This window comes from Dendrobates tinctorius, unplaced genomic scaffold, assembly GCF_039654945.1.
Source record: "Dendrobates tinctorius isolate UK_male_01 unplaced genomic scaffold, ASM3965494v1 ptg000073l, whole genome shotgun sequence".
Taxonomy (NCBI): Eukaryota; Metazoa; Chordata; class Amphibia; order Anura; family Dendrobatidae; genus Dendrobates; species Dendrobates tinctorius.
In genome coordinates this window covers 5,406,550-5,432,013 of record NW_027361741.1, presented here as the reverse complement: position 1 = coordinate 5,432,013, position 25,464 = coordinate 5,406,550, and the positions used below count along the sequence as shown (strand labels likewise).

The window sequence follows — 25,464 nt, the reverse complement described above, 5'->3', positions numbered from 1 at the left end:
TCTCTGCTTTTTGAGGATATCTGTCTCCTGCCTGATCCTGCATTTTTTCAGCTAAGTGTCTTTTGCTAAATCCTTTGCTTTTGATTTTGCCTTGTTGTCAGGGGTCAGCTTGCTCCCACTGGGGCTGCTGGCTCCTGCCTTGTATTTTGCATCTTGTGTTTGTTTGCTCAGTCCCCTGCTGTATTAGCCTGTTGTGAGGCCCCCAGTTCACACCTGAGTGCTAATATAGTGGGGGCGAGGTTATGCAAACCTCAGTATATTTGTGCATCAGTCGTGTTGGAATTTTTAGGGCTTTTGCGTAATTGCAGACAGTGCCTTTTCTGTCCTGTCCTATCTAGTCAGTGTGGGCCCCATCATTTGCTCAGTCTATTTTCTGTCTGTGCTTCATCTTGTCTCACCGACAATATATGTTTGGGGGCTGTCTATTCCTTTGGGGATCTGCTCCGGGGCAGTTTAGATTTCACCTTTCTGTCTTTATGCTTAGTTAGTCCTCCGGCTGTGACGAAGTGTCTAGGGCATCATAGGAACGCTCCACGGCTAATGCTAGTTGTGTTGTTAAGATCAGGGGTCTGCAATCCGCTGAGTGCCCAACCTCTCTGGTGTTCTGGTGGCATAGCCTTTTGCACTTTCCTCCTCGGTGACCCATTCATAACAAAGGGCCTCATAGCAAATACCTGGTTTTACATTATAGTATGTAACCCATTTACAACAAAAACTACACACACAATGGACTCAAGGCCTCCACACCGAACCAACCATTATCATTAGGGTAAACCAACAATTTGCTGTATATGCGGGCCTCCCAAAATTGGAGGCAGATGACAGGGAGGAGATGATGAAGGGAGATGAGGGTCTAGCAGAGTGAAGGGTGCATTTACTCTGCATGAATTTAGGGATAAGGAGGGTTCATTGTTTAGGCTGTGTAGTGTAAACGGGCTATCACAGACACCGACTATCAATCACTATCAGGTTATCAATCACTGACAATAATCAAAACGCTCGTTCATTAGGTAAAATGATCTTTTGACTGGCTTAAAAAAAATCATTATTCTCAGCAGCACATCGGCCTATGTAAACAGGAACTGTGCTACCATGAAGGGTCACAGCGTATGCACACTGAACGGTCTATTGCTGATCTTTCTGTAGCAAAACCCTCCATGCAATGTGCTGGATAAGCAAGCACATGATTATTGTCTTGCCCTATCTCTCCCAGTTACTCTATCAAAAACCTACCGAACTTAAATAGGATAAAGGGCAATAAATGATATATACAGCTTCAGATTGTTAGCAGACGTTCTGGAGGAAATGCATACAAAGTATAGTGCGCATAATAACATTGGCGCTTTCTTTGTCAAGGCATTATTGCCTTCATTATCTACTTACATCACTCTTAACAGCTCCAGACGATAAGGCCTCTCTCTCCAACCGTACTTTGGAGCGTGCCGGTCTCAGTCCAGCCCAGTCGTGCACAATTTTTGCATTCTACAAGGGTGACAAAGATCAGCACACGTATCAGTCATCATATCATTTAGATAGGTAAGTAAAGCTGAGCATATACCTACCTAACTTATCAGAGTTAGTCAAAAAGGTGTAAATGCAAAAAAATGTATGGGATGAACCATGTTGTCCACTAACGCCTGTTAGGAGCATGATGGATTTAAACTTACTTGATCCTTTGCTTTCTAAAAATTAAACAATGACAGCTGTCTCACTTGTGTTTTTTGTCTTGTGTACAATTATTAGACAAGTGACTATTTTGACCGTATCATCATATTTATGCAGATTTTCCAACTCCATGCTGTATAAACCTGGATGCTTATTGGATAAAGCAGATCAGGTGATGTGTATTCGTGTAATGAGCGAGGGTGCGGCCTAAGGATATCAACATTATTTATCAAGTTCTGAAGAATTTTTAGGCAGCTTGTTTTCCTCAAGCAAAATGGGGCAAAAAGGAGATGTAACTGACTCTGAAAAGTCAAAAATTGTATAGTCTTGCAGAGGTATACAGCACTTTCACAATTCCTAAGACTTTGAGACGCGATCACAGAACCATCAAACATTTTGTTGCAAATCGTCAACAGGGTCGCAAAAAACATGATGGGAAAAATGCACATTAACTGACAAAAATTTCAGAATAATCAAATGTGAAGCGACCAGGAACCCATTATTCTCTAGGCTGCCATATTCCAGACCTGCAACCTCCCTGGAGCACCCAGAAGTACAAGTGTTCAGTGCTAAGAGACATAGCCAAGGTAAGGAGGGCTGAAACCCGACCAGCACTTAACAAGACATAGAAGATGAAATGTCAAGACTGGTCTAATCTGAAAACAGATTTTTCTAAATTTTTATGGACTGAAGAAATGAGAATGACTCTTGAAAGATCAGATGGATGGGCCTTTGGCTGGATCAGTAACAGGCGCAGACCTCCACTTCAACTCAGACTCCAGAAATGTGGAAGTGGAGTACTGCTCTGAGTTGGAATTATCAAAGATCCAAGTCTACACGGCTTGGCTGGCCAGCAAAGACCTTACAGATGAAAGAATAATGATATGGCCCCTTCCTCACTTGACCTAAACTCTATTGAGAACTTGTGGGCCCATCTTAAATAGGAGATTTATGGTGAAGGAAAACAGTCCATTTCTCTGAACAGTGTTTCTGAGGTTCTGGTTGGTACAGCCCAAAAAGGTGTTTTTCAACAGATTGAGGCTGGTTTCACATTAGCGCTTTTTAAGCGCACGCACGGCCGGGGGTAGCTCCGCCCCCGAGCCGGCTCTCTGCCCGGCGTGCCCGCCCCTTGCTTGTAGCGCCGCCTCCTAGCGCACAGCGGCGCCTGCAATCGGCGCACCCTATCTTTAGCATAGGGTGCGCAGATCGTGCGCAGGCCGTGCGCTAGTTGCGCTTTGACCTGCGCTGCGCACTTTTGACGGTGCGCCGTGCGCGCCAAAATCAAACTTTTCGGATTTCGGCGTGCTCGGCGCACCGTCAAAAGTGCGCAGCGCAGGTCAAAGCGCAACTAGCGCACGGCCTGCGCACGATCTGCGCACCCTATGCTAAAGATAGGGTGCGCCGATCGCAGGCGCCGCTGTGCGCTAGGAGGCGGCGCTACAAGCAAGGGGCGGGCACGCTGGGCAGAGAGCCGGCTCGGGGGCGGAGCTACCCCCAGCCGTGCGTGCGCTTAAAAAGCGCTAATGTGAAACCAGCCTGAGAAACTGACAGACTCCATAGATGGAAGGCTTATGACTGTTTTTGAAAAGGTGGTGATTATATTGGTCACTGATATATATTTTTTAAATGTCAGAAATTTATTTTTGCACATTTTGAGCTGTTTGATTATTATTCTCACCTTAACACATTAATGACCATGCCAATTTTGACCATAATGGCTAAGCTAAATTTTACAATTCTGACCATTATCACTTTATGAGGTTATAACTCTGGATGCGAGAGACCCTGAGAAAATTTGGTTTCCCCCCAATAGTTGTTGAAGCCATCTTCCAAATGTACAAATTTCCATCCGCAAAAGTAAGAGTAAATGGGGACTTCTCGCCCCCTTTTGAGATCAAAAATGGCACACGCCAGGGCTGTCCCCTCTCACCAGCGTTGTTTATCTTAACCATTGAGACATTAATACAGAGTATCAGACAACACCCGGCAGTAGAGGGCATTAAGATTGCGGGTACTCCACATGTAGTAGCGGGGTTTGCAGATGATCTTCTCTTGCTTCTATCGGACCCAGTGAGAGAAATCCCAGTGGTGCTGGAGAGGTTCGAGACTTTTGGAGAGCTCTCGAATTTTAAGATCAACTTAGAGAAATCTGAGGCGATGGGAATAAACATAAGTCCTAGAATAATTCAAAAGCTGAAAGCGGCTTTCCCAATTAAATGGAACTCTAAATATATTAAATATCTAGGTATTAAATTAAGCCCACTTTGGAACTCCCTCTTCGCACTCAATTTCGTACCCCTTCTCGATAACACTCTAGGAGCTATTAAGTCGTGGAGAGCCCCCTATGTCTCCTGGTTGGGAAGAAAAAAACCTCATCAAAGGTTTCCTATTACCCAAGTATAGCTATATCTCCAGAATGTTACCAATCACAGTTCCAAACATGTTTTTCCAGAGGGTCCGGTCTTTTTTCGGAAAATACATATGGGGGGGTCTAAAGCCTAGAATGAGTTATAGCACACTTTCCCTACCTAAACACAAAGGGGGTATGGGAATCCCAGATCCACAAAAATACCATGCAGCGGCGACTCTATCTCTTCTGATTGACTGGGTAAGGGACAGTGACCACAAACTCTGGATAGAGATCGCGAAAGAGTCGTTGTCGGTTCCAATTGCCACTCTACTCCATTCATCCATGGCATTTTTAAAAAAGTCTTCTCCCAAAATGCAATCACAAAGAATTTGATTAAGTCCTGGTCTACATTTTCATCCTCGCTGATGCCGCTCCCGTCCCCTTTGATAAAGGTAAAAGACCTACCTGGCCTCTACCTAGACCGTCCGGATAATAGAGACACAGATGCTTTACACAAGATAAATGACAACCTAGATGACTTCATGGAGGACGGAGCGATCCTCCCACTTCAGGATTTACAAGCGAAATTCCCGCACTACCACATTAACTTCCTTCATTATAACAGGCTCAAAAACTCGTTTAGGTCATATTTACAATCTGGATTCCCATTTAGAGAGCTGACTGCTTTCGAAAAGTTGTTGGCCCAGACAAAGCAAGGGGCGTGCTAGGCAAACTTTATCAGATGCTTCTTTCCCATGCTACCTCAGTTAAAAGAGCGTTCATATTAAAATGGGAAGGAGATCTTGGGGTGGAGCTACAAGAATGGGAGGTTGACAAGATTTATAAAAACTCGCATGGTCCTTCTGGATGTGTAAAGATCCAGGAAAACTGCTACAAGGTCCTTGCTAGGTGGTACGCCACTCCGGACATAAAAAAGAAATGGCAACCTGAGGCGTCCTCGGATTGCTGGAGATGTTTTGAGGAGATGGGATCTTATATACATATATGGTGGCAGTGCGATAAAATTCAGCCATTCTGGAGTAAATTGCTTAAAATTTCGACAAAACTCTGTCAGCTCCCAGACCCTCCATCCCTGAGAATGATCTTTTTGAATTGGTCAGGTGAAATAGTACAATCCAAACACAAAAAACTTCTAATGTATTTATTGGCAGCAGCTAAAATGTTAATCCCTTTATACTCGCAATCTCAGACCTGCCCTTCTGTGGCAGAATGGCTACACAAAGTTAACCAAATTTATTATATTGAAGAGATAATGGCCAGCACGACCTTTGGAACAAGTAAATTTAACTTGATCTGGGCGCCTTGGATACTTTTTAGAGAATCAGATGAGTACCTAAATCTTCTAAATGCACAGTAGAATGTATTCAATTTACCTGCAAGTCAATCATAAGGAAAGGTAATATAGGTTGCTTCTTCGTGCGGACAAGGGATTATCTCTGCTGACTGGACACTTACCTCCATTGTTTCCTACACCCCAAACTACCCCCAAACCCCTTTATTCTCTAGATTTCCACACTATTTTTTTCTTCTTTCCTGCTGCTTCAGTTAAAATTTACCCTACACTGTGACAAATGTAGGCATATTACTGGTAATGTATGTTAAAGTACCGATATTGTCTTTTTCATGAAGGCCCTGAAGAAAACACGGCTACTTGTTACACTGTGTGACAAGTGGTTTTGTTTGTAAAAGATAATATTCCAGTATTGGGTCAGGAAGATGGGCTAGGAAAGTGATGTAACATTTGACAAAGCATTTTATCTGTCACATGTATTGTTTTTTCCTTCTTGTTTAAATCTAATAAAAAGAAGTTTAAAAAGTAAAAGGTTATAACTCTGGAACTCTTTAAGGGATCCAGCTGATTCTGAGATTATTTTTTCATGACATATTGTACTTCGTGATAGTGGTAACATTTCTATGATATGACTTGTGTTTATTTGTGAAAAAAAAAACGGAAATTTGGTAAACATTTTGAAAATTTTGCAATTTTCAAACTTTTAATTATTATGCCCTTAAATCAGTGAATTATGACACACAAAATAGTTAATAAATAACATTTCCCACATGTCTACTCGACATCAGCAGAATTTTGGAAAAATAATTTTTTTTTGTTAGGAAGTTAGAAGGGATAAAAGTTGACTAGCGAGTTCTCATTTTTCCAACAAAATTTACAAAACCATTTTTTCAGGGACCCCCATCACATTTGTAGTGACTTTCAGTAGCCTATATGATAGAAAGTACCAAAAAGTCACACCATTCTAAAAACGGCACCCCTCAAGGTGCTCAAAAGCACATTCAAGAAGTTTATTAACCCTTCCGTTGCTTCACAGGAACTGAAGCAATGTGGAAGAAAAAAAATCACATTTAATTTTTTTCCACAAAAATTTGCTTTAGACCTAAACATTTTTTATTTTCACAAGGGTAACAGGACAAAATAGACCCCAAAATTTGTTGTGCAATTTCTCCTGAGCATGCCAATACCTCATTTGTGGGGGAAATCTACTGTTTTGTGCAAGGCAAAGCTCCGAAAGTAAGGAGCACCATTTGACTTTTTGAATGTAAAATTTGCTGGAATAATTAGCAGATGCCATGTCCTACACTAACCCTACCCCAATCCCAACCCTAACACAACTCTAATCCTAACCCAACCCTAACCTCAACTCTAACCCTAACCCCAACTGCAAAGAATGTAAAAAAAATATATATTTTATGATTTTTTTTTATAATTTTTAGCTAACTAAGGTGGTGACAAAGGGGGATTTGATTTACCGTACTTTTTTTCTTTTGATAACTGTGATAGCAGTGATCAAAAGGAACCAATAGGAAAAAATTCCTATTGTTGCTGGGTACCAGCCGGCAGAGTACTGCCAGCCATTTTCTGCCACCAGATTTCCTCCTGACATTTTTTTTCCAGGAAGATAACGCCGAGTCAGAGAACGGATCAGGAGGGCCCAGGAATGGCGGATGTATCAGGTGGTCTCGTGAGGCATAATTTCTCTCTCCTTTGACATGTATATCATGTCAGAAGAAAGAAAAATCATTGCAACAGCGGGTACACTTTTTTTTGTGATCGGGTACCGGAAAATACGGGCCTGATCATGTTCTCGGGGGTCTCAGCTACCCCCATTAGCTGAGACTCCAGAGATTTCTGGGAGTGTTACAGCCTTATTCGCGATTGCCGTTTTAAAATGGCAATGAGGGAATAAGTACCCTTAGCAGCTGCTGTTTTAATGTGTATCAGCGGCTGTTAAGGGGTTAACATAGGAAAATAAATAATTGTGATGGGAAAATTTAGGTTTTTCAATTGGTTACATAATAATTCTGCAAACCAATAGTTGTCCAATAATTATACAGTATACACATACAGTCATATGTAAAAGTTTGGGCACCCCTATTAATGTTAACCTTTTTTCTTTATAACAATTTTGGTTTTTGCAACAGGTATTTCAGTTTCGTATATCTAATAACTGATGGACTCCGTTATATTTCTGGATTCAAATGAGGTTTATTGTACTAACAGAAAATGTGCAATCTGCATTTAAACAAAATTTGACCGGTGCAAAAGTATGGGCACCCTTATCATTTTCTTGATTTGAACACTCCTAACTACTTTTTACTGACTTCCTGAAGCACTAAATTGGTTTTGTAACCTCATTGAGCTTTGAACTTCATAGCCAGGTGTATCAAATCATGAGAAAAGGTATTTCAAGTGGCCACTTGCAAGTAGTTCTCCTATTTGATTCTCTTATGAAGAGTGGCATCATGGGCTCCTCAAAACAACTCTCAAATGATCTGAAAACAACATAGCTTTTCAGGGGAAGGATACAAAAAGTTGTCTCAGAGATTTAACCTGTCAGTTTCCACTGTGAGGAACATAGTAAGGAAATGGAAGAACACAGGTACAGTTCTTGTTAAGCCCAGAAGTGGCAGGCCAAGAAAAATATCAGAAAGACAGAGAAGAAGAATGGTGAGAACAGTCAAGGACAATCCACAGACCACCTCCAAAGACCTGCAGCATCATCTTGCTGCAGATGGTGTCACTGTGCATCGGTCAACAATACAGCGCACTTTGCACAAGGAGAAGCTGTATGGGAGAGTGATGCGAAAGAAGCCGTTTCTGCAAGCACGCCACAAACAGTCGCCTGAGGTGTGCCAAAGCACATTTGGACAAGCCAGTTACATTTTGGAAGAAGGTCCTGTGGACTGATGAAACAAAGATTGAGTTGTTTGGTCATACAAAAAGGCGTTATGCATGCGCTGTATTGTTGACCGATGCACAGTGACACCATCTGCAGCAAGATGATGCTGCAGGTCTTTGGAGGTGGTCTGTGGATTGTCCTTGACTGTTCTCACCATTCTTCTTCTCTGCCTTTCTGATATTTTTCTTGGCCTGCCACTTCTGGGCTTAACAAGAACTGTACCTGTGTTCTTCCATTTCCTTACTATGTTCCTCACAGTGGAAACTGACTGGTTAAATCTCTGAGACAACTTTTTGTATCCTTCCCCTGAAAAGCTATGTTGAATAATCTTTGTTTTCAGATCATTTGAGAGTTGTTTTGAGGAGCCCATGATGCCACTCTTCATAGGAGAATCAAATAGGAGAACTACTTGCAAGTGGCCACTTTAAATACCTTTTCTCATGATTTGATACACCTGGCTATGAAGTTCAAAGCTCAATGAGGTTACAAAACCAATTTAGTGCTTCAAGAAGTCAGTAAAAAGTAGTTAGGAGTGTTCAAATCAAGAAAATGATAAGGGTGCCTATACTTTTGCACCGGTCAAATTTTGTTTAAATGCAGATTGCACATTTTCTGTGAGTACAATAAACCTCATTTGAATCCAGAAATATAACTGAGTCCATCAGTTATTAGATATATGAAACTGAAATAGCTGTTGCAAAAACCAAAATTGTTATAAAGAAAAAAGGTTAACATTAATAGGGGTGCCCAAACTTTTACATATGACTGTATATATTCTCATAAGAAAGACAAACCTTCATTTTTACTTTGTAAAATATTCTGGTTCCGGATTTATTAACCTTTTGGATAGAATGACAGCAATGTAGTAGTTCAATAATAAAATGAATCATCAAAAATACAAACTGACTAAAAACTGTGCACACAGTGTATAAAGTAGATGCTTGACTGATTCAGATATGCCTATGGCAAAGACAGGGGATACAGTATGGTCGATGGCTATGATCCATGTAGTCTACCTATAAAAACATTATATACCCCAAGTATAGATCTAATGTTGATTCACAGGCAGCTATCTCTCCTCTTTACCATCCAGGTGACTAGTCTAAAGGTATTGTCACACTTAGCGATGTACCAGCGATCCCGACCAGTGATATGACGTGGTCAGGATCGCTGGTGCATCGCTAAGTGGTCGCTAGTGAGCTGCCACACAGGCAGATCTCACCAGCGACATCATAGTGGTCGGGGGTCGCTACTTACCTGTCAGACGAGGCGATCCTGACGTCCTCCCGCCTGCGTCCACGCGTCGCTTGTCTCCACAGCAGGAAGCCCAGCAGGAAGCTGACGACGAGAAACAGTCCAGGACGATCTCGCGCGACCAGCGATAACCAGCGGGGGAGCGGTCGGAGGTAAGTATCAGACATAGCGATATCGCTAGCAATATCGCTATAACGTCACAAAAACCAGTGACGTTATAGCGATATTGCTAGCGATATCACTTAGTGTGACAGGCCCTTAAGAGGCAGATCCCCAGCGGCTTCTTCCCACCCCACTGTGATAAATTGACAGGTCTCTCCCTTTATGCAAACATAGTGGCGCACACGTCAGTCTAGGGGAGCCGGTGGAGAGAAATCACTGAGGACCCATGAGTTACACTTGTCATTGCAGATGCATTGTCCTCAGCCAGCTTTTGTTTTTTCTAAAACAACGCAGCATTAAAGAGTAAGGCCGGAGTCACACTAGCGATAAAATCGGACGAATCACATTGCAGTCGTCCCAATGTTATTCTATGGGGCAGCTCACATCATGCGATTTTTTATCGCATCCGATCCTCGGACCGAGACAATCGCAGCATGCTGCGATTGTCACCGATTTTCGGATCGGATTCAACAATGCAAGTCTATGGATGCGATTAAAAATCGCATTGAAAACGCACCACACCTGTGACTTGCGATTAAATCGCAAGACTTCTCCAGGTCAACAGGAAAGAGCATCAGGCATTGGCATTGGATGTCAATTTGATGCTTAGATGCGAATAAAATCGGTTCATCGCCGAAAAATCGGATGACAGACGGATCCATGGACAAGAAATCTTTGTGCGATTTCGTACTGTTAAAATGGGACCGATTTTTTATTCGTTGTGTGTGACTCCAGCCTAAAACATATTTAAGGGTGGTGGACAATGACTGTCGGGCTTCTGCCCCTGAAGACACCAATCGAGTCAATGCATTGTAATGTGAATAATGTCTTGCGTTATGTAAATATTGTGTAATGGGAAATGTAATGTGTTGTGACATAATATGTCGTTTGACTGTAGAAATGTTTGTTTATGGCAAATTTATCGTATCTTGTTAGACACACTCAGTAAACACTAGAGTTGAGCGATACCGTCCGATACTTCAAAATATCGGATCGGAATGGATCGGCCGATCTTTAAAAAAAAGTATCGGTATCGCCGATGCCGATACCGGAAGTCCCATTCAAGTCTATGAGACTTCCGGTATCGGAATTGGAAAAACCCTTTCCTGCCCTTGTACAGCCTCTCGGGGGTCTGTACGGGCCTTCCGGGGGTCTCCGCCGGCCTGCCGGGGGGCTGTGCCGGCCTGCCGGTGGGCTGTGCGGACTGCACCGGCCTGCCGGGGGGCTGTGCCGGCCTGCCGGTGGTCTGTGCACCCTGTGGAGTTCTGTACCGGCCTGCCGGGGGGCTGTGCCGGCCTGCCGGTGGTCTGTGCAGGCTCCGGTGGTCTGTGCCGGCCTGCCGGGGGGGCTGTGCCGGCCTGCCGGGGGGCTGTGCAGGCACCGGGGGGCTGTGCAGGCATCGTCCGATGGGACTACAACTCCCATCGGGCGATGCCTGCTACCATGACAGTGATTGACACATTAGCCAATGATGGGACAGTAGTAGTCCCATCATCCGGCTAATGTGTTACTTAAATGTAAAAAAAAAAAAAATACTACATACATACATACTACATGCATGCTACATACATACTACATGCTACATACATACTACATACATACTACATGCATGCTACATACATACTACATACATACTACATACATACTACATACATACTACATACATACTACATACATACTACATGCTACATACATACTACATGCATACTACATGCATGCTACATGCTACATATATACTACATACATACAACATATATACTACATGCATGCTACATACATACTACATGCTACATACATACTACATACATACTACATGCTACATACATACATGCTACATACATACTACATGCATGCTACATACAATACATTCATACAATACATACATAGACATACAGTACATATAACATAGAGTAACATACTTACCAATACTTGTCACATTGTTCCCCGAAGCCATTGTCTTTTACGGAATAAATATTAACATAACAAACCACAAAAATACTCACCCATGATCCGAAGCAGTCCACAAGTGTGTCCCACGACGATCTTGGGTAGAGAACTGCAGCATCAGCTGATGCTGCCGCTCTCTACGGGCTGCAGGAATCCAATGACGGAAGGTAGGTATCCTTCCGCACTGTATTCCTCCGCCACTTGAAAAAAAAAGTCCCTAGTCTCACTTTATGGTAAAAGCTGTGTGGGAATTTCCCACACAGCTTTTACCATAAAGTGAGACTAGGGACTTTTTTTTTCAAGTGGCGGAGGAATACAGTGCGGAAGGATACCTACCTTCCGTCATTGGATTCCTGCAGCCCGTAGAGAGCGGCAGCATCAGCTGATGCTGCAGTTCTCTACCCAAGATCGTCGTGGGACACACTCGTGGACTGCTTCGGATCATGGGTGAGTATTTTTGTGGTTTGTTATGTTAATATTTATTCCGTAAAAGACAATGGCTTCGGGGAACAATGTGACAAGTATTGGTAAGTATGTTACTCTATGTTATATGTACTGTATGTCTATGTATGTATTGTATGAATGTATTGTATGTAGCATGCATGTAGCATGTATGTAGTATGTATGTAGCATGTATTATGTATGTAGCATGCATGTAGTATGTATGTAGCATGCATGTAGCATGTATGTAGCATGCATGTAGTATGTATGTAGTATATATGTAGCATGTAGTATGTATGTAGCATGCATGTAGTATGTATGTAGCATGTAGTATGTATGTAGCATGCATGTAGTATATATGTAGTATGTATGTAGTATGTATGTAGCATGCATGTAGTATGTATGTAGCATGTAGTATGTATGTAGCATGCATGTAGTATATATGTAGTATGTATGTAGTATGCATGTAGCATGTAGTATGTATGTAGCATGCATGTAGTATATATGTAGTATGTATGTAGCATGTAGTATGTATGTAGCATGTATGTAGCATGTAGTATGTATGTAGCATGCATGTAGTATATATGTAGCATGTAGCATGCATGTAGTATGTATATAGTATGTATGTAGCATGTAGTATGTATGTAGCATGCATGTAGTATGTATGTAGTATTTTTTTTTTTTTTTTTTTTTTTTTTTACATTTAACACATTAGCCGGATGATGGGACTACTACTGTCCCATCATTGGCTAATGTGTCAATCACTGTCATGGTAGCAGGCATCGCCCGATGGGACTTGTAGTCCCATCGGACGATGCCTGCACAGCCCCCCGGAGCCTGCACAGACCACCGGAGCCTGCACAGCCCCCCGGCAGGCCGGCACAGCCCCCCGGCAGGCCGGTACAGGCCCCCACAGGGTGCACAGACCACCGGCAGGCCGGCACAGCCCCCCGGCAGGCCGGCACAGCCCCCCGGCAGGCCGGCAGAGACCCCCGGAAGGCCCAAAATGACGGCGCATCATGATGCGCACACACCGCGCATCATGATGACGTCATTTCGGCAGCCAATCAACTTTGAACTTCCGATTCCGATGCCCGATATTGAAAAAATATCGGATGTCGGTATCGGAATTCCGATACAGCAAGTATCGGCCGATACCCGATACTTGCGGTATCGGAATGCTCAACACTAGTAAACACTAATATAGCAAATATGTGAGAATTCTTCTAAAACAAATTTTCTTAATAATATTTAAAATTAAAACTCAAACAGACAAAAAGACAAAGGGTGGGTGCTCAAATACCTATGTACTGTGCCCTACAGTCCGATAACATTTATGTTATCGCCCGCCCGTAAGCGCAGTACAGAGAACTAGTGGAGTATATAATTAAACATCCATAATATCATTGCCCTTATTGGCCATAATTCTTTATTGTACAGAATCACCTTTCAGAAATAAAGGCCCCGTCACACAATTTTTGTGACACAACAGCGATCTCACCAGCGAGATCACTGTGTGTGACAGCGATCAGCGACCGGCCCCCCTGCCGGTATCGCTGATCACTGCAGGAAAGGCCAGGACTTTTTTTGGTCGCTGGCCTCCCGCTGGCCACCACGCATCGCTGTGTGTGACAGGCGGGAGACCAGCGATCAGCTGGTAACTAACGTACACATCGGATATCCAAGGGACATGCGTCCCTTAGATACCCGATGTGTACGTTAGTTACCAGCTTCCTGCATCAGCGCGCTGGTTACTAACGTGCACAGCGACGCCGGGCGCTCGGCGTCGCTGTGCTGATCGCTGGTGAAGCTGTCTGTTTGACAGCTCACCAGTGATCACATAGCGATTCACCAGCGATCCTGACATATTGATATCGTTGTCAGGATCGCTGGTGAGTCGCTATGTGTGACTCCAGCCTAAGTTTGATCACACAGAATCACATTAATCATATAGAATCACCTATCAGCAATAAACTTAATGGTCTCTCTATATCTATGTGGTTTATTAGCTTATGTAAGAGCAGAACCTGTCAACAGTGGTAAATAGGGCCGTTACTCATGAAAAACAGCATTCAAATGTCAAAAAGCTTCTTAATAATATTGTGTCTGCTTCCTGCTAGCAAGACAGGTAAGGAATAGAGTGCTGAATAAGTGGACCGAGAGTGCCACATTCGAGGGTGACTCTAAATAAGAGGAGTCCGAAGAGAAGGGATAACGAGATCCTGAGGTTAAGTGACAGAGACACAGAGTGGCCTTCCGGAGACAAGTCCTAGGAGAAGATGCCTAGCCATGAGACCTTGGGCTTGTAACAATTAAAGGTAACGGGCCTAAACAGGACTGAGAAGCTGGGACTAGTGAGTGGCCCCGAGTGGGAGTTCCATGATACCAGTAGTGGAATGACTTGAATGGAAAACCACTGAACAAATTAAGGAAATTTGTTAAACAGGACTGGAGTTAAAGATGGGTTGTGGGGAAGTAGGGAGAAACAGTGGATATAGAAATCCCTAAAATATACTACAGAGGAAGGATACTGTGTGTAAAATGCTTTATACTGTAAAGTAAAAGTCCATAAGCTTTGTATCTTTGATAAGGGTTATACAGAATACACGGGATAGCCTTACAAAGTGGCCATTCAGTAAAAAGTTTATTTATGAATAGTGGTCTCTCTCATTGAGCTGTGAACATCTAGTCCTGGCAAACGAGCAACATCGGTTACATATGGACTGCATGGGAGTAATGCCCTCACAGCACAAGTCCACACACCCAGCCAGGACCTCCACTTTCATGTAATGTGTCGGGGCATCACAGACAAGTGCCACGTCCGTGGCTACCACCCCACGGCACGTTACACATGCTGTAGAGTTTCACTCTCTCTAGTAGGCATTAGGCCTTAGGTAGCGTTCACACAGGCGATGCAGTGTTAGTCAAAACACATGCAGTTTTTATTTCTTTCCTCTGCCTGCACAGCACCAAAACAACAAAATCCTAAAGATAAATCCCTAGCCTTGAAAAGTTGATAACTAAACAAGAACAGACCCTGTCTACTCATACACTACTGACCTAGCCCCAACTTGCTCAAACAAAACAGCTACTGTCCATAGCAACTACTGATACAGTGGCATGCAAAATTTTAGGCACCCTTGGTCAAAATTACTGTTATTGTGAACAGTTAAGCAAGTTGAAGATTAAATGATCTCTAAAAGGCCTAAAGTTAAACATGACACATTTCCTTTGCATTTTAAAGACAAAAATGTATATATACTGTATATATTTTCAGCTTTTACATTTTAAAGATTACAAAAAGGAAAATGGGCCAATGAAAAGTTTGGGCACCCTGTATGGTTAGTACCTAGTAGCGTCCTCTTTTGAAAGTATCACAGCTTATAAAGGCTTTTTGTAGCCAGCCAAGAGTCTTTCAATTCTTGTTTGAGGGATTTTCATCCGTTCTTCCTTGTAAAATTCTTCCAGTCCTGTGAGATTCCTGGGTCGTCTTGCATGCACTGCTATTTTGAAGTCTAGCCACAGAGTTTCAATGATGTTCAGATCAGGGGACTGTGAGGGCCATTGTAAAACCTTCAGCTTGCGCCTTTTGAGGTAATCTATTATGGATTTTGATGTGTGTTTAGGATCATTATCCATTTGTAGAAGCATCCTCTTATCAACTTCAGCTTTTTTTTTTACAGATGGTGTTATGTTTGCATCAAGAATTTGTTGAAATTTCATTGAATCTATTCTTCCTTCTACCCATGAAATTTCCCCTTACCACTGGCTCTCTCTCATTGGTCAACAGGACTGGTTTCCAAAATTCATCAGGCTTGCCAGGATGAGGAACAGCATAGCAAGCTTGGCAGGAGAAGTAGGAGTTTCTATGGCCAATGCTGCAGTCCACTGACCCCCAACATTGTGGACCCCAGTTCAGATCTTCACAACTCCACTTGAAGAGAATATTGCCATTTCTAATTGCTCCCTCGAGCTGCATCAGCAACACCATAACACTGAGGCAATGTCACATTCTGACAGTACAGCACCTCAATGCTTTCAGACTGTGACTGCAACACTGTAGCTGCATTTATCCAGGACATTCAATCCTTACACTGTAATCGCCTGTTTTCTCTGGGATTTCACAGCCGCATTTCATACACCAATAGTAGCGTTTCAGTCTCTCTGGTAGGCTTTAAGCCTTAAGTAGTGTTCATACAGGCAAAGCAAATTTGGTCCAAACACTTGCAGTTTGTAATTGCCTTCCACCGGTTGTACATCACCAAAACAACAAAATCATAAACATAAATCCCTAGCATTGTTGATGCACTAACTAAAGAGAACAGACCCTGGCTACTCATCCACGACTGAGGTAACCACAGCTCGGTCATAGAAAACAGCGATTGTCCATAGCAACTACTGATACATGAGGTTCTATGCACACGACCTGCACAGACTCTTCTCAGAGATGCGTTCTTGCCTCTGTTACATCCAGCAAGCTGACTCTCCAGTGACTCCATTCAGAGAGGGACCCCAGCAAATATCTCTCTCAGACTACACCTCATATCTTGGCTGGTCACTCACCCAGCCTGTGCATTCAACTCTGCTTCATCAAGCAGATTGACAGTCTCTCAGGAAACTGACACTCAATGAATCTACTTCCTGCTTCTCAGAGATGCACTTCAGGTGCTTCTATTCAAACACTGCAGAGCTGGAGTTAAGCCTAGTTTTCCCAGCTATGCTACAATACACAGCTACAATAGCGCAGCCAGTGTCTTATTCCTGTTGTCCATGGTTCAGAAAACATAAATCTCCTGTAAAGTTCTCTTTAACTCTGAGGAACTAAAGAAGTCTACAGGAAGGGTAATAAGGGGATATTCATATTTCTTACCTTTAGGCTAGGTACCAGTTTACAACATTCTTCCCAAATCCAGTCATGATCGCTGGACACTTCCTCCTCATTCCAGTTTCCCAGTTGATAAATGCCTCCTAATGTCACCAGCTGAGATCTTCATGCACAGAAGACACAAAAATGTGTAAGAGAACTCTTTATCCATAGAGATTACAAATTGAAGCTTACAAGAGAGATTTTTAGCTTTTGTAAATGTAATATTAATATTTATGCATTTCATGTAGGACTCACCCTGGAATGATATAAGGTGTGGTATATACTCCTGTCTTCAGATCATGGGTTAGAATAAAATGCTTCATCCATGGAGCAGCCACCTAGGACACAAAAAAAGGAAAACCAATAGGATGATTAGATTTACTTAGACAAATGTCATGGCATTAAAAGGACCAAGTGTTCTAAGCAATATATCACCCACAAGAATTCAGGATGGTTGAGAATTGGTTGTTCGTCAGACACATTAGTGTGTTTTAACATGGGCAGAATTTTTTGCTCGAAACAAGGACTGAAGAACAATATATATGTCAATTACCACTCAGCTTCATTTACATGGGAAAAATCAGCAAGCTGTATGTTTATTTTAATTTACTCACTTGTATAGGGCCGTCATTTTACAGACATCTTTTCACTCCCCATTGGGGCTCACAATCTAAGTTCCCTATCTGTATGTTTGGGGAGCGTGGTTGGAAACCGGAGAACCCGGAGGTTACTCACGAAAACTCAGGGAGAGCATACAAACTCCTTCCAGATGTTGTGCTTGGATGTGACCGATGATCGGATGTGACTCTGTTGAGCAACATAACGCTGTTTGATTACCAGATATCTTTACATTGTCCAGTTTACTAAAACCAACGTTTGTCTGCCTGGTAATGGACTCCTGTTAGAGGTGTTTTGCTCCCCTATTTCTTTATCAAGTAGCTTAGAGGAATGCCTTAGATCATTGTCCTGCTGCATAATGAAATTTGCATAATTAAGGCATTCATTAAATGCTAACAAACATGTATTCCAAAACAGAGCATAAAGAAAGCACAAAAACGTATTAAAGGGCTTGCCTCATTATAATGATTAAAAATGAACAGTTTTTGTAAAAACAAGTAACTTTGTCATTATCGCTTTTTAAAAATTCTCTACATTCTTAAGAATGGAGGGATTTCTAATTCTGTAGTCTACTTCTCATTTGCTATTCTTCCTTTGCAGTCTTTGAGGTGGCCAGTTTTCTAGACAAGGAGCACCACTACGCTTGTCCGGATCACTGGATCCAGCCTGCTTCAATGCCCCTATCATTTTCTCATGCTGCACTGGCAAAGTAGCATGAGAGAGCACACAGTTGAGATCAGCGTTGTGGCCATACTGCTGGTTCAAACTGACAATCTTCAGGAGCGCACAAGTACTGTATCAGCAAGTAAGAAGCTGGGAGGCTGAGCAATGGGGCGCTCCTGAAGAAAGAAGATGATACAATCTCCTTAATATAAAAATTAATATAACTGGTAGAAAATAAAGCTTTTTTTTTAAACATATGCAAAGTTAGGTCACAAGAACAGGGCAAATGGAGCTGCCGTATAACATGTACAGGAATTTTCAAGAGTAACTATAGTTGAAATAGTCATCTTCAACAAATCAATAGGTTACCTGCTAAAGGTCAAAAGAAGTCTATGAAAAGGGGATGGTGAAGGAGGATGGAGATAATTCGAAGCAAAGAGACACACATGTCTTGAGCTTTTCCTTTGAACATGATTCACAGCTACACTGCTCAGTACTGCTGTATAATGTCCTTCATGCTGCTGTTCTTTCTAAGGCTATGCTACAGAGATAGGAGAGCAGAATCTCATATTCCCTATGTGTGTAATATATGAGAGAAATTATAGCAGATACTTTACGCCTACTCTACAAACTAAGTCAGAGAAAATTAACATACGTTTAGCAAACAGAAGAGTAAAAATGTAAAAAGAGTCACTTAATGACCATGTATACAAGTGATATCTTATCCTAAAAAAAATCTAATGACACTTTAAACTAAATTCCTGAAGAAAATAGGCAATGTGCTAGGGGATATTGGAGTAGCTGGCAGTTATGAAAGTCACAGCTAAAGAGATGGCTTTGCCGCATTGTGCTGCATGGCTTGATACCTTGAGAAAGTGGCAAAGTGCCACAAAAACAATGACTGGGATTGACTTTTTGCATAACTGTTAAGTATCTTATTTGCATGCAAATTGTACAGGAGACAATAAAATGCAAATTATTGGAGCTTGCTTGTTTTCTCTTTACTTTCTCAGCAATTATAGCAGATGTTTCAAGACTATATTCATGCCTGCAAACATTCATTATTGCTACAAATATGTTTAAAAATTCCTTTTTGTGCATACTGTTCCTATACAAAACTTATGTGACTCTATTGTTACAGCTCATAAATAATCTTTGTGTGTAGTCTGATCCTCCAGGCATATGTTATTCTCTTCTACGTCTACCTTCTTGTTGGATACCAAAGTAGAAAACTCCTAGCAACAAATGACTGCAGGACACACAGGATTTGCATGTAGTTTGTAACCAGAGAAGGGCATATGTCTGAATAGGAACCACATGACGATAGAATGTGTATTAAAATACAGACACGGGTAATGCAAAGATAAATGGAATATACACAAGTGCAATGCCCAGTGAATGTATTTATACAGTTAATCCCTCCAAAATAGGTTCAGTGGTGTAATTTGCTGATGGTGGTGTCAGCTGTATGAGTTTCTGGATCCCTGTACTGTCGGTTCAACTTACCATACCTATAACCTGCTGTGTTATTTTCTAAAAATCTTCACTAGAAAACCAGAAGACTCACAGAGGCAGCGGTCACCTCTGATGGTGACCCGTGCAGTATGGATTCCTGCTTTTCATGCGCATATTCTGCTATAAGGCTACCAGTGATGTCTGGAGTGGCTATATAGTATTTTAAAAAAGTTGCACCTTGGAGTTTTGCTACATTTTAGCAAAGTCTGGTGTTTACAAGACACTTTCTCCCAGTTCCACCGAAATGGGCTCACACAGCTTTAATAAATTTATGTATGTGGGGAAAATGGTACATTGGGTCATCTGTGGTGGTTTTGTCCAATAGTCACTAAATTTTGGGAGGGGGTAGCCGATCTTATTAAAAAGGTTCTCATGATGCAGATATTATTGGACTCCAGCTTAATGGTACTTCACATTGGAATGGATAAGGGTTTTTTGACCTTAGAGGTTCCCTAACTCACATTTTAATTGCAGCTATATTAACTCTCGTGGCTAAATGGAAAGATCAGAATGTACCTACTATTAGAGAAGTGTTTGAAAGAATTAACGTAAATTGTCAGCATGAATTATCTTTGGCTCAGTCCTTAGCAGGTAAGAATGGAATATCCCGCATATGGGATCCCTGGTTAGACAGTCCTATGTCCACCCCACTTCATTGAGATAGGGCGAGAATTAGAAAAGTAATGGTGAAATCTCCAGCTCCTATGTGACCATACACATGTTAAGTTTGGGTGTGATTATGGAGTAATAGTTCATATTGCCTCCTTGTCCACTACATTATGTTTACTGCTTAATATTCAAAAGTTAATATACAATACATAATTACTTGATGGAAAAGCTGAGAGTACAGTGTTATGGTTCCGCCAGCCTTGGTGGCAGGTGGCTTCTTTGTATTGAATTTTGAACAGATTCCATTTTGTGACAGTGGTATCCATCTTGTCTTGTAACCTCTGTGTCATGGTGATCAAATAACACTGATGGGTGGGGAAGTTTTACATTTCTATTCATGCCTGTAAAGTTTTTATTGGCTCATAGTTCAGAGAGAACTTTTCCTTTGTCCACAACACTACTTTATTTTACATGTGCTAATAAAGCAGAAGTCCTTAGTACATCGTAGAAGCCTGTGTTGTTTTGATTTCCCGAGCGCTATTAAGTTGGGGTTCAAAAAGCATAAAAACGATTGGATTTTGCTCACATGCTTCTTTAAACCATTCACGACCAATGATGTACCCCCTTTGATGCGGGCTCCAGCGCTGAGCCTGCATCTTTTCCGGCACATTACAGCTGATTTGATCTGTTGTCATGTGCCCCTATCAGCCACGTGTAGAATTGCCATCCACTCACGGCTGTTAACATGTTAAATGCCGCTGTGAATCTCTTACAGGTCATTACCCTTATCTGATTCCTGATTCTGATTCCTCCCCCACCCAGGGAGGTGAGGAGCCGAAGTGTATAAGAAAACACTAACCAGACAGACAGGGTTAACAGACAGGGAGAAAAGAAAGCTACAATAATACAAATACACTCACAAAAAAAACAGAGTGGGAAACAGAGGAAATATTTGAAGATGAAACCAAATGTGAGAGAATAAGGATAAATACGCAAATGAACTCTACACAGCAATCTCCAGAAAAACCCTCCAGCCGTCAACTCCAAACACAGAACTTTATCCTTCCACCTACCACCAAACCAGGAAGTAGAACTATCACTGGCAACTCCCAAGTGCCAGTGGCAAGCATATATACCAGAGGGGAGAGACCAACACAGAACAGCTGAGACAATTCAGAATGGCGAGCGCCAGGAGATCAATTGACCTGATTAACCCTTGCCATGACAGCAAGGAAACCTGCCTGGTTTAATAGGATGGTAAAGCAGTTCTAATAAGTGCAGGAATTTGTGTAACCAGATGTTGCAATCTTCTGGCTCCTCTCTGTCGTGGTATCCCCGTGACATTATCATTGCCCTGACTAGCTCCCTCATGCCAAGTTGTCCAGCTCTGCCCCCTCCTGTGCTAAACAGCTCACTGTCAATAGACTATGTACAAAAAGAACCTGGTGTGGGTGGGGGCAGCTTTCTCAGCTCTGCTCCATGATACATTTAAGACCTCTGATTTTCACAACTACTGCACCCTGTAAACTAAGTGATACATCATTGGAATCAGGGTCTGTTTTCATACACTATGCTGTTTTCAGATGAAGTAGCAAAATCCTAATGACAGATTCCCGTTAATGATAAAGATTCCTGCATCTAAATGCCCACATAAACATTAGACTAATGTCAGCTGAACCTGATGATATCGATGTGTTTAGTTCACAGTCTAATACAGGGATCCCCAACCAGCTTGAAACTGTATGTGATAGTGGGGAGGGTGTGCTTAAAGTGCAAGAATACAGAATGAAGGCAAACTAGGAATCCTTCTATGTAATTATACTGCTTATATAGGAGAGGGCAAAAGGTCTCCGTGTGCTTTCTGGGGGGAAGCTTTGGCTTTCATAATACTGGTGGGCTAGGAGTGTCACTACTGTGGGGAGAGGGCCTAGATGTGGCTCATAACCTCTTTCATAGTTGAATTAGACTGTCAAGATAAGAAAGATTGAGGACCACTGGTCTAATGTGTATGTCTGGAGAATTTAAACAATACCTTCCCACAAGTAGACACAAAGGTACAGCAATTAATTAGCTGCTGTGCTGGTGCAGTTAGCAATGGAAACCAGCTTCACTATACTGTCGCCATCCTGTAAGGAATTGGGTGAGACTGGGTCAGGGAGCACACCTTGTCATGCTTCACTAGATAAAACTGTCCAGGGTCAGCTGAGGGTTTAACGTGTCACACCAAATTGCCAGATGCAAACAACAGTCCCTGATAAAGACACAAAATAAAACTTAACTTTTAATTATTATGACATAAATCACAGAAAAAAGAAGTTTTAAAAACACATTCTAGATTAGGTTGGTCAATCATTAGTTCATTAAAGTGCTTGTGATTTTCTCAATAGTGGTCACTTGCCAATAAAGTCCAGTGTCAAGATTATATATGCTATGATGTTAAGCTCTTAGTAATTTAATTGATTCCTATAGCATTCATAGCCTCAATGATGACACCGCAAGTTGAAACATGTTGGGGAAGCTAAAGGCTGCTATTCTTTAACAGAATACAATAGCTTGGGACAGCATTTCTCTCTTACCCATGACAGCACCACGGAGAGAGGGGATCCACCCTTCAGGGACAGGAACCTACAGATAAACAGGGTGGAACCTCTCCTCCGCCTTCAGTAGGGTTCCAGTCCCTGACGGGTGACCCACAGTACGGCAGTGTTACACCCTCGGGCAGCGAACCTCCATTTAACAGCATGGAATTTGAGAGGGCGCTGATGAGGGACAGAGGATTCTCAGAGAACCTGATAACTACATTACAAAAAAGTAGGAAACCGGTTACGATGAGAGCCTATGGGAGAACATGGAAAAAAATTCTTATCCATTTCGGGGGCAAAGGTTCAGGACGGGGTTCAGATTGATAGGATCCTTGAATGTCTACAAAAGGGCCTAGAACAGGGTCTGGCGGTCAACACATTAAAGGTACAAATAGTGGTGTTAGGCGCCCTTTATAACCATGATGTGGCAGGTAACCCTTGGGTGGCAGGATTTATTAAGATCGCAACCAGATCTAGGGGAATAGCTAGTCAAAGGTTACCGTCATGGGACCTGAATCTTGTACTTTCCACACCGACAGGCCCTCCGTTCGAACCTATTCACTCGGCATCCCTAAAAATCCTGTCATTTAAAACGGTGCTTCTGGTGGCACTAACATCAGCTCGTAGAGTGAGCGATATTCAAGCCTTATCAGCAGGGCCACCTTTTACAAAAATTCTAGAGGATAGAGTCATCCTAAAATCTGACCCGGCCTATCTACCTAAAGTATCATCATATTTTCATTGGTCCCAAGAGGTAGTCCTTCCTTCCTTCTGCCCAAATCCAAAAAATAAGGGGGATAAGGGGGAAGAAAAATTCCACACCTTAGATGTAAAGAGGTGCCTAGTACAGTATTTAGAGGCCACCAAAAAATATAGGAAGGAAGGCTCTCTCTTTGTGTGTTTCCAGGGTCCTCGGAAGGCGCTCAAGGCATCTAAGAGTACCCTGGCAAGGTGGATAAGGGATGCGATTGCCCTGGCATATTCATCCAGTGGAAATACCATCCCGGAAGGGCTGACAGCCCATTCCACAAGGGTGATGGCGATCTCATGGGCTGAAAGATCTGAGGTATCGATAGAAAAAATCTGTAAGGCGGCCACCTGGTCATCACCTTCGACCTTTTTCAGGCACTATCGATTAGATCTAGCCTCTACGTCTGACCTGACCTTCGGGAGAAGGGTCCTTCAGGCGGTGGTCCCTCCCTAAGCTACCAATCTCTGTAATTCTCTCCGTGGTGCTGTCATGGGTTAGAGAGAATAGCTTAGTTACTCACCGATAACGGTGTTTCTCGGAACCCATGACAGCACCTGCTTATTCCCCTCCCCTTCATGAGTGTGGTAAGCACGTTTTACTGTTAGTAGAGTATTTCCGTTTAGGCACGGTGCTTCTTGATAAGTAAGCAATATTATAATGTTGTGTATATATTTCTGTTGTTTAACTAACCTGGAGACCCTCTGATGCTCTGTAACCAACTGAAGGTGGAGGAGAGGTACCGCCCTTTTTATCTGTAGGTTCCTGTCCCTGAAGGGAGGATCCCCTCTCTCTGTGGTGCTGTCATGGGTTCCAAGAAACACCGTTATCGGGGAGTAACTAAGCTATTACTTATAGGCATCTCATAGTTTAAGGTGTAGTAAGTGTCAGTGAATAAAACATCATGCACTGCATTCTGATCCAGTAAGTTAAGGAAACACAGGCAGAGCCATTGATAACAGGCCTGCTACTCCAAGAGTTAGCATAATCGGGTGTAGGTGCTATAGGAATCAATTATATTATACTAAGAGCTTAACATCATTGCATATCTAATCTTGACACTGCGTATTCTGCCTCTTCATGATGGCTGTATATTCCGATCGTTCTAACTATCAGCTTCTTAGATAATTGTATAACTCGTACGCACACCAGGCATCCGCAGATAGTTTAACTCCACCGGCAATGCAACTGTAGAAAGACCAGGAGAAATGATGCTGTTTTCTTCCAAAATCTTGTATTAGTTTACATTGAACAGTAGGTAAAAAGGAGTAATCTATACAGAGCAGTACACATGCATCTAGAGTAATGGCTGCTGTAGACTAAACTGAAGAAGGGAGGGCAACCTAATACAGAGTCCAGCTACGGGAGGGACATAGGGACAATCTTCACACAGTCTAATTCTACCTAGCAACAACAGAAAATTTTGCTAATTGGAGGAAAAACTAAACACAGAGAAATATACATTACAGGTTGTTCCCATTCATGGGACACAACACTGCGCCTTATTGGCAAGTGACCACTATTGAGATAAGCACAAGTACTTTAATGAACGACTAACCTATTCTACTAATACGTGCTTTTAAATCTTCTTTTTATCTGTGATTTATGTCATAATATTTAAAAGGTAAGTTTTATTTTAGGTCTTTATAAGGGATTTTTGTTTGCCTCTGGTAATTTGGTGTGCACCATGTCATGCATCGGAACCCTCAGGCTGGCCATAATTCCTCTTTCACACGTCCTAATATTTCAAGTACCGGAAAAACTGGTACTGGAGATATCTGTGTCCGTGTGTGTAATACGTGCAGCACACGTGTGGTAACCGTGTG

At 42.3% G+C, this 25,464-nt stretch overlaps 1 protein-coding gene across 5 annotated transcripts in view; it reads right to left on the bottom strand.

Moving 5' to 3' along the window:
- DAO (D-amino acid oxidase) overlaps positions 1 to 25,464 on the bottom strand; it is a 142,019-nt gene that overhangs the window by 4,780 nt on the left and 111,775 nt on the right. For all 5 annotated transcript variants that reach the window (XM_073582590.1, XM_073582591.1, XM_073582592.1 and 2 more), the window contains 3 exons: positions 17,159 to 17,241; positions 16,907 to 17,024; positions 1,384 to 1,482 (listed from right to left, as the gene is read on the bottom strand). In XM_073582590.1, coding sequence (XP_073438691.1) covers positions 1,384 to 1,482; positions 16,907 to 17,024; positions 17,159 to 17,241 — 300 coding nt within the window. The remainder of the gene's footprint in view (positions 1 to 1,383; positions 1,483 to 16,906; positions 17,025 to 17,158; positions 17,242 to 25,464) is intronic.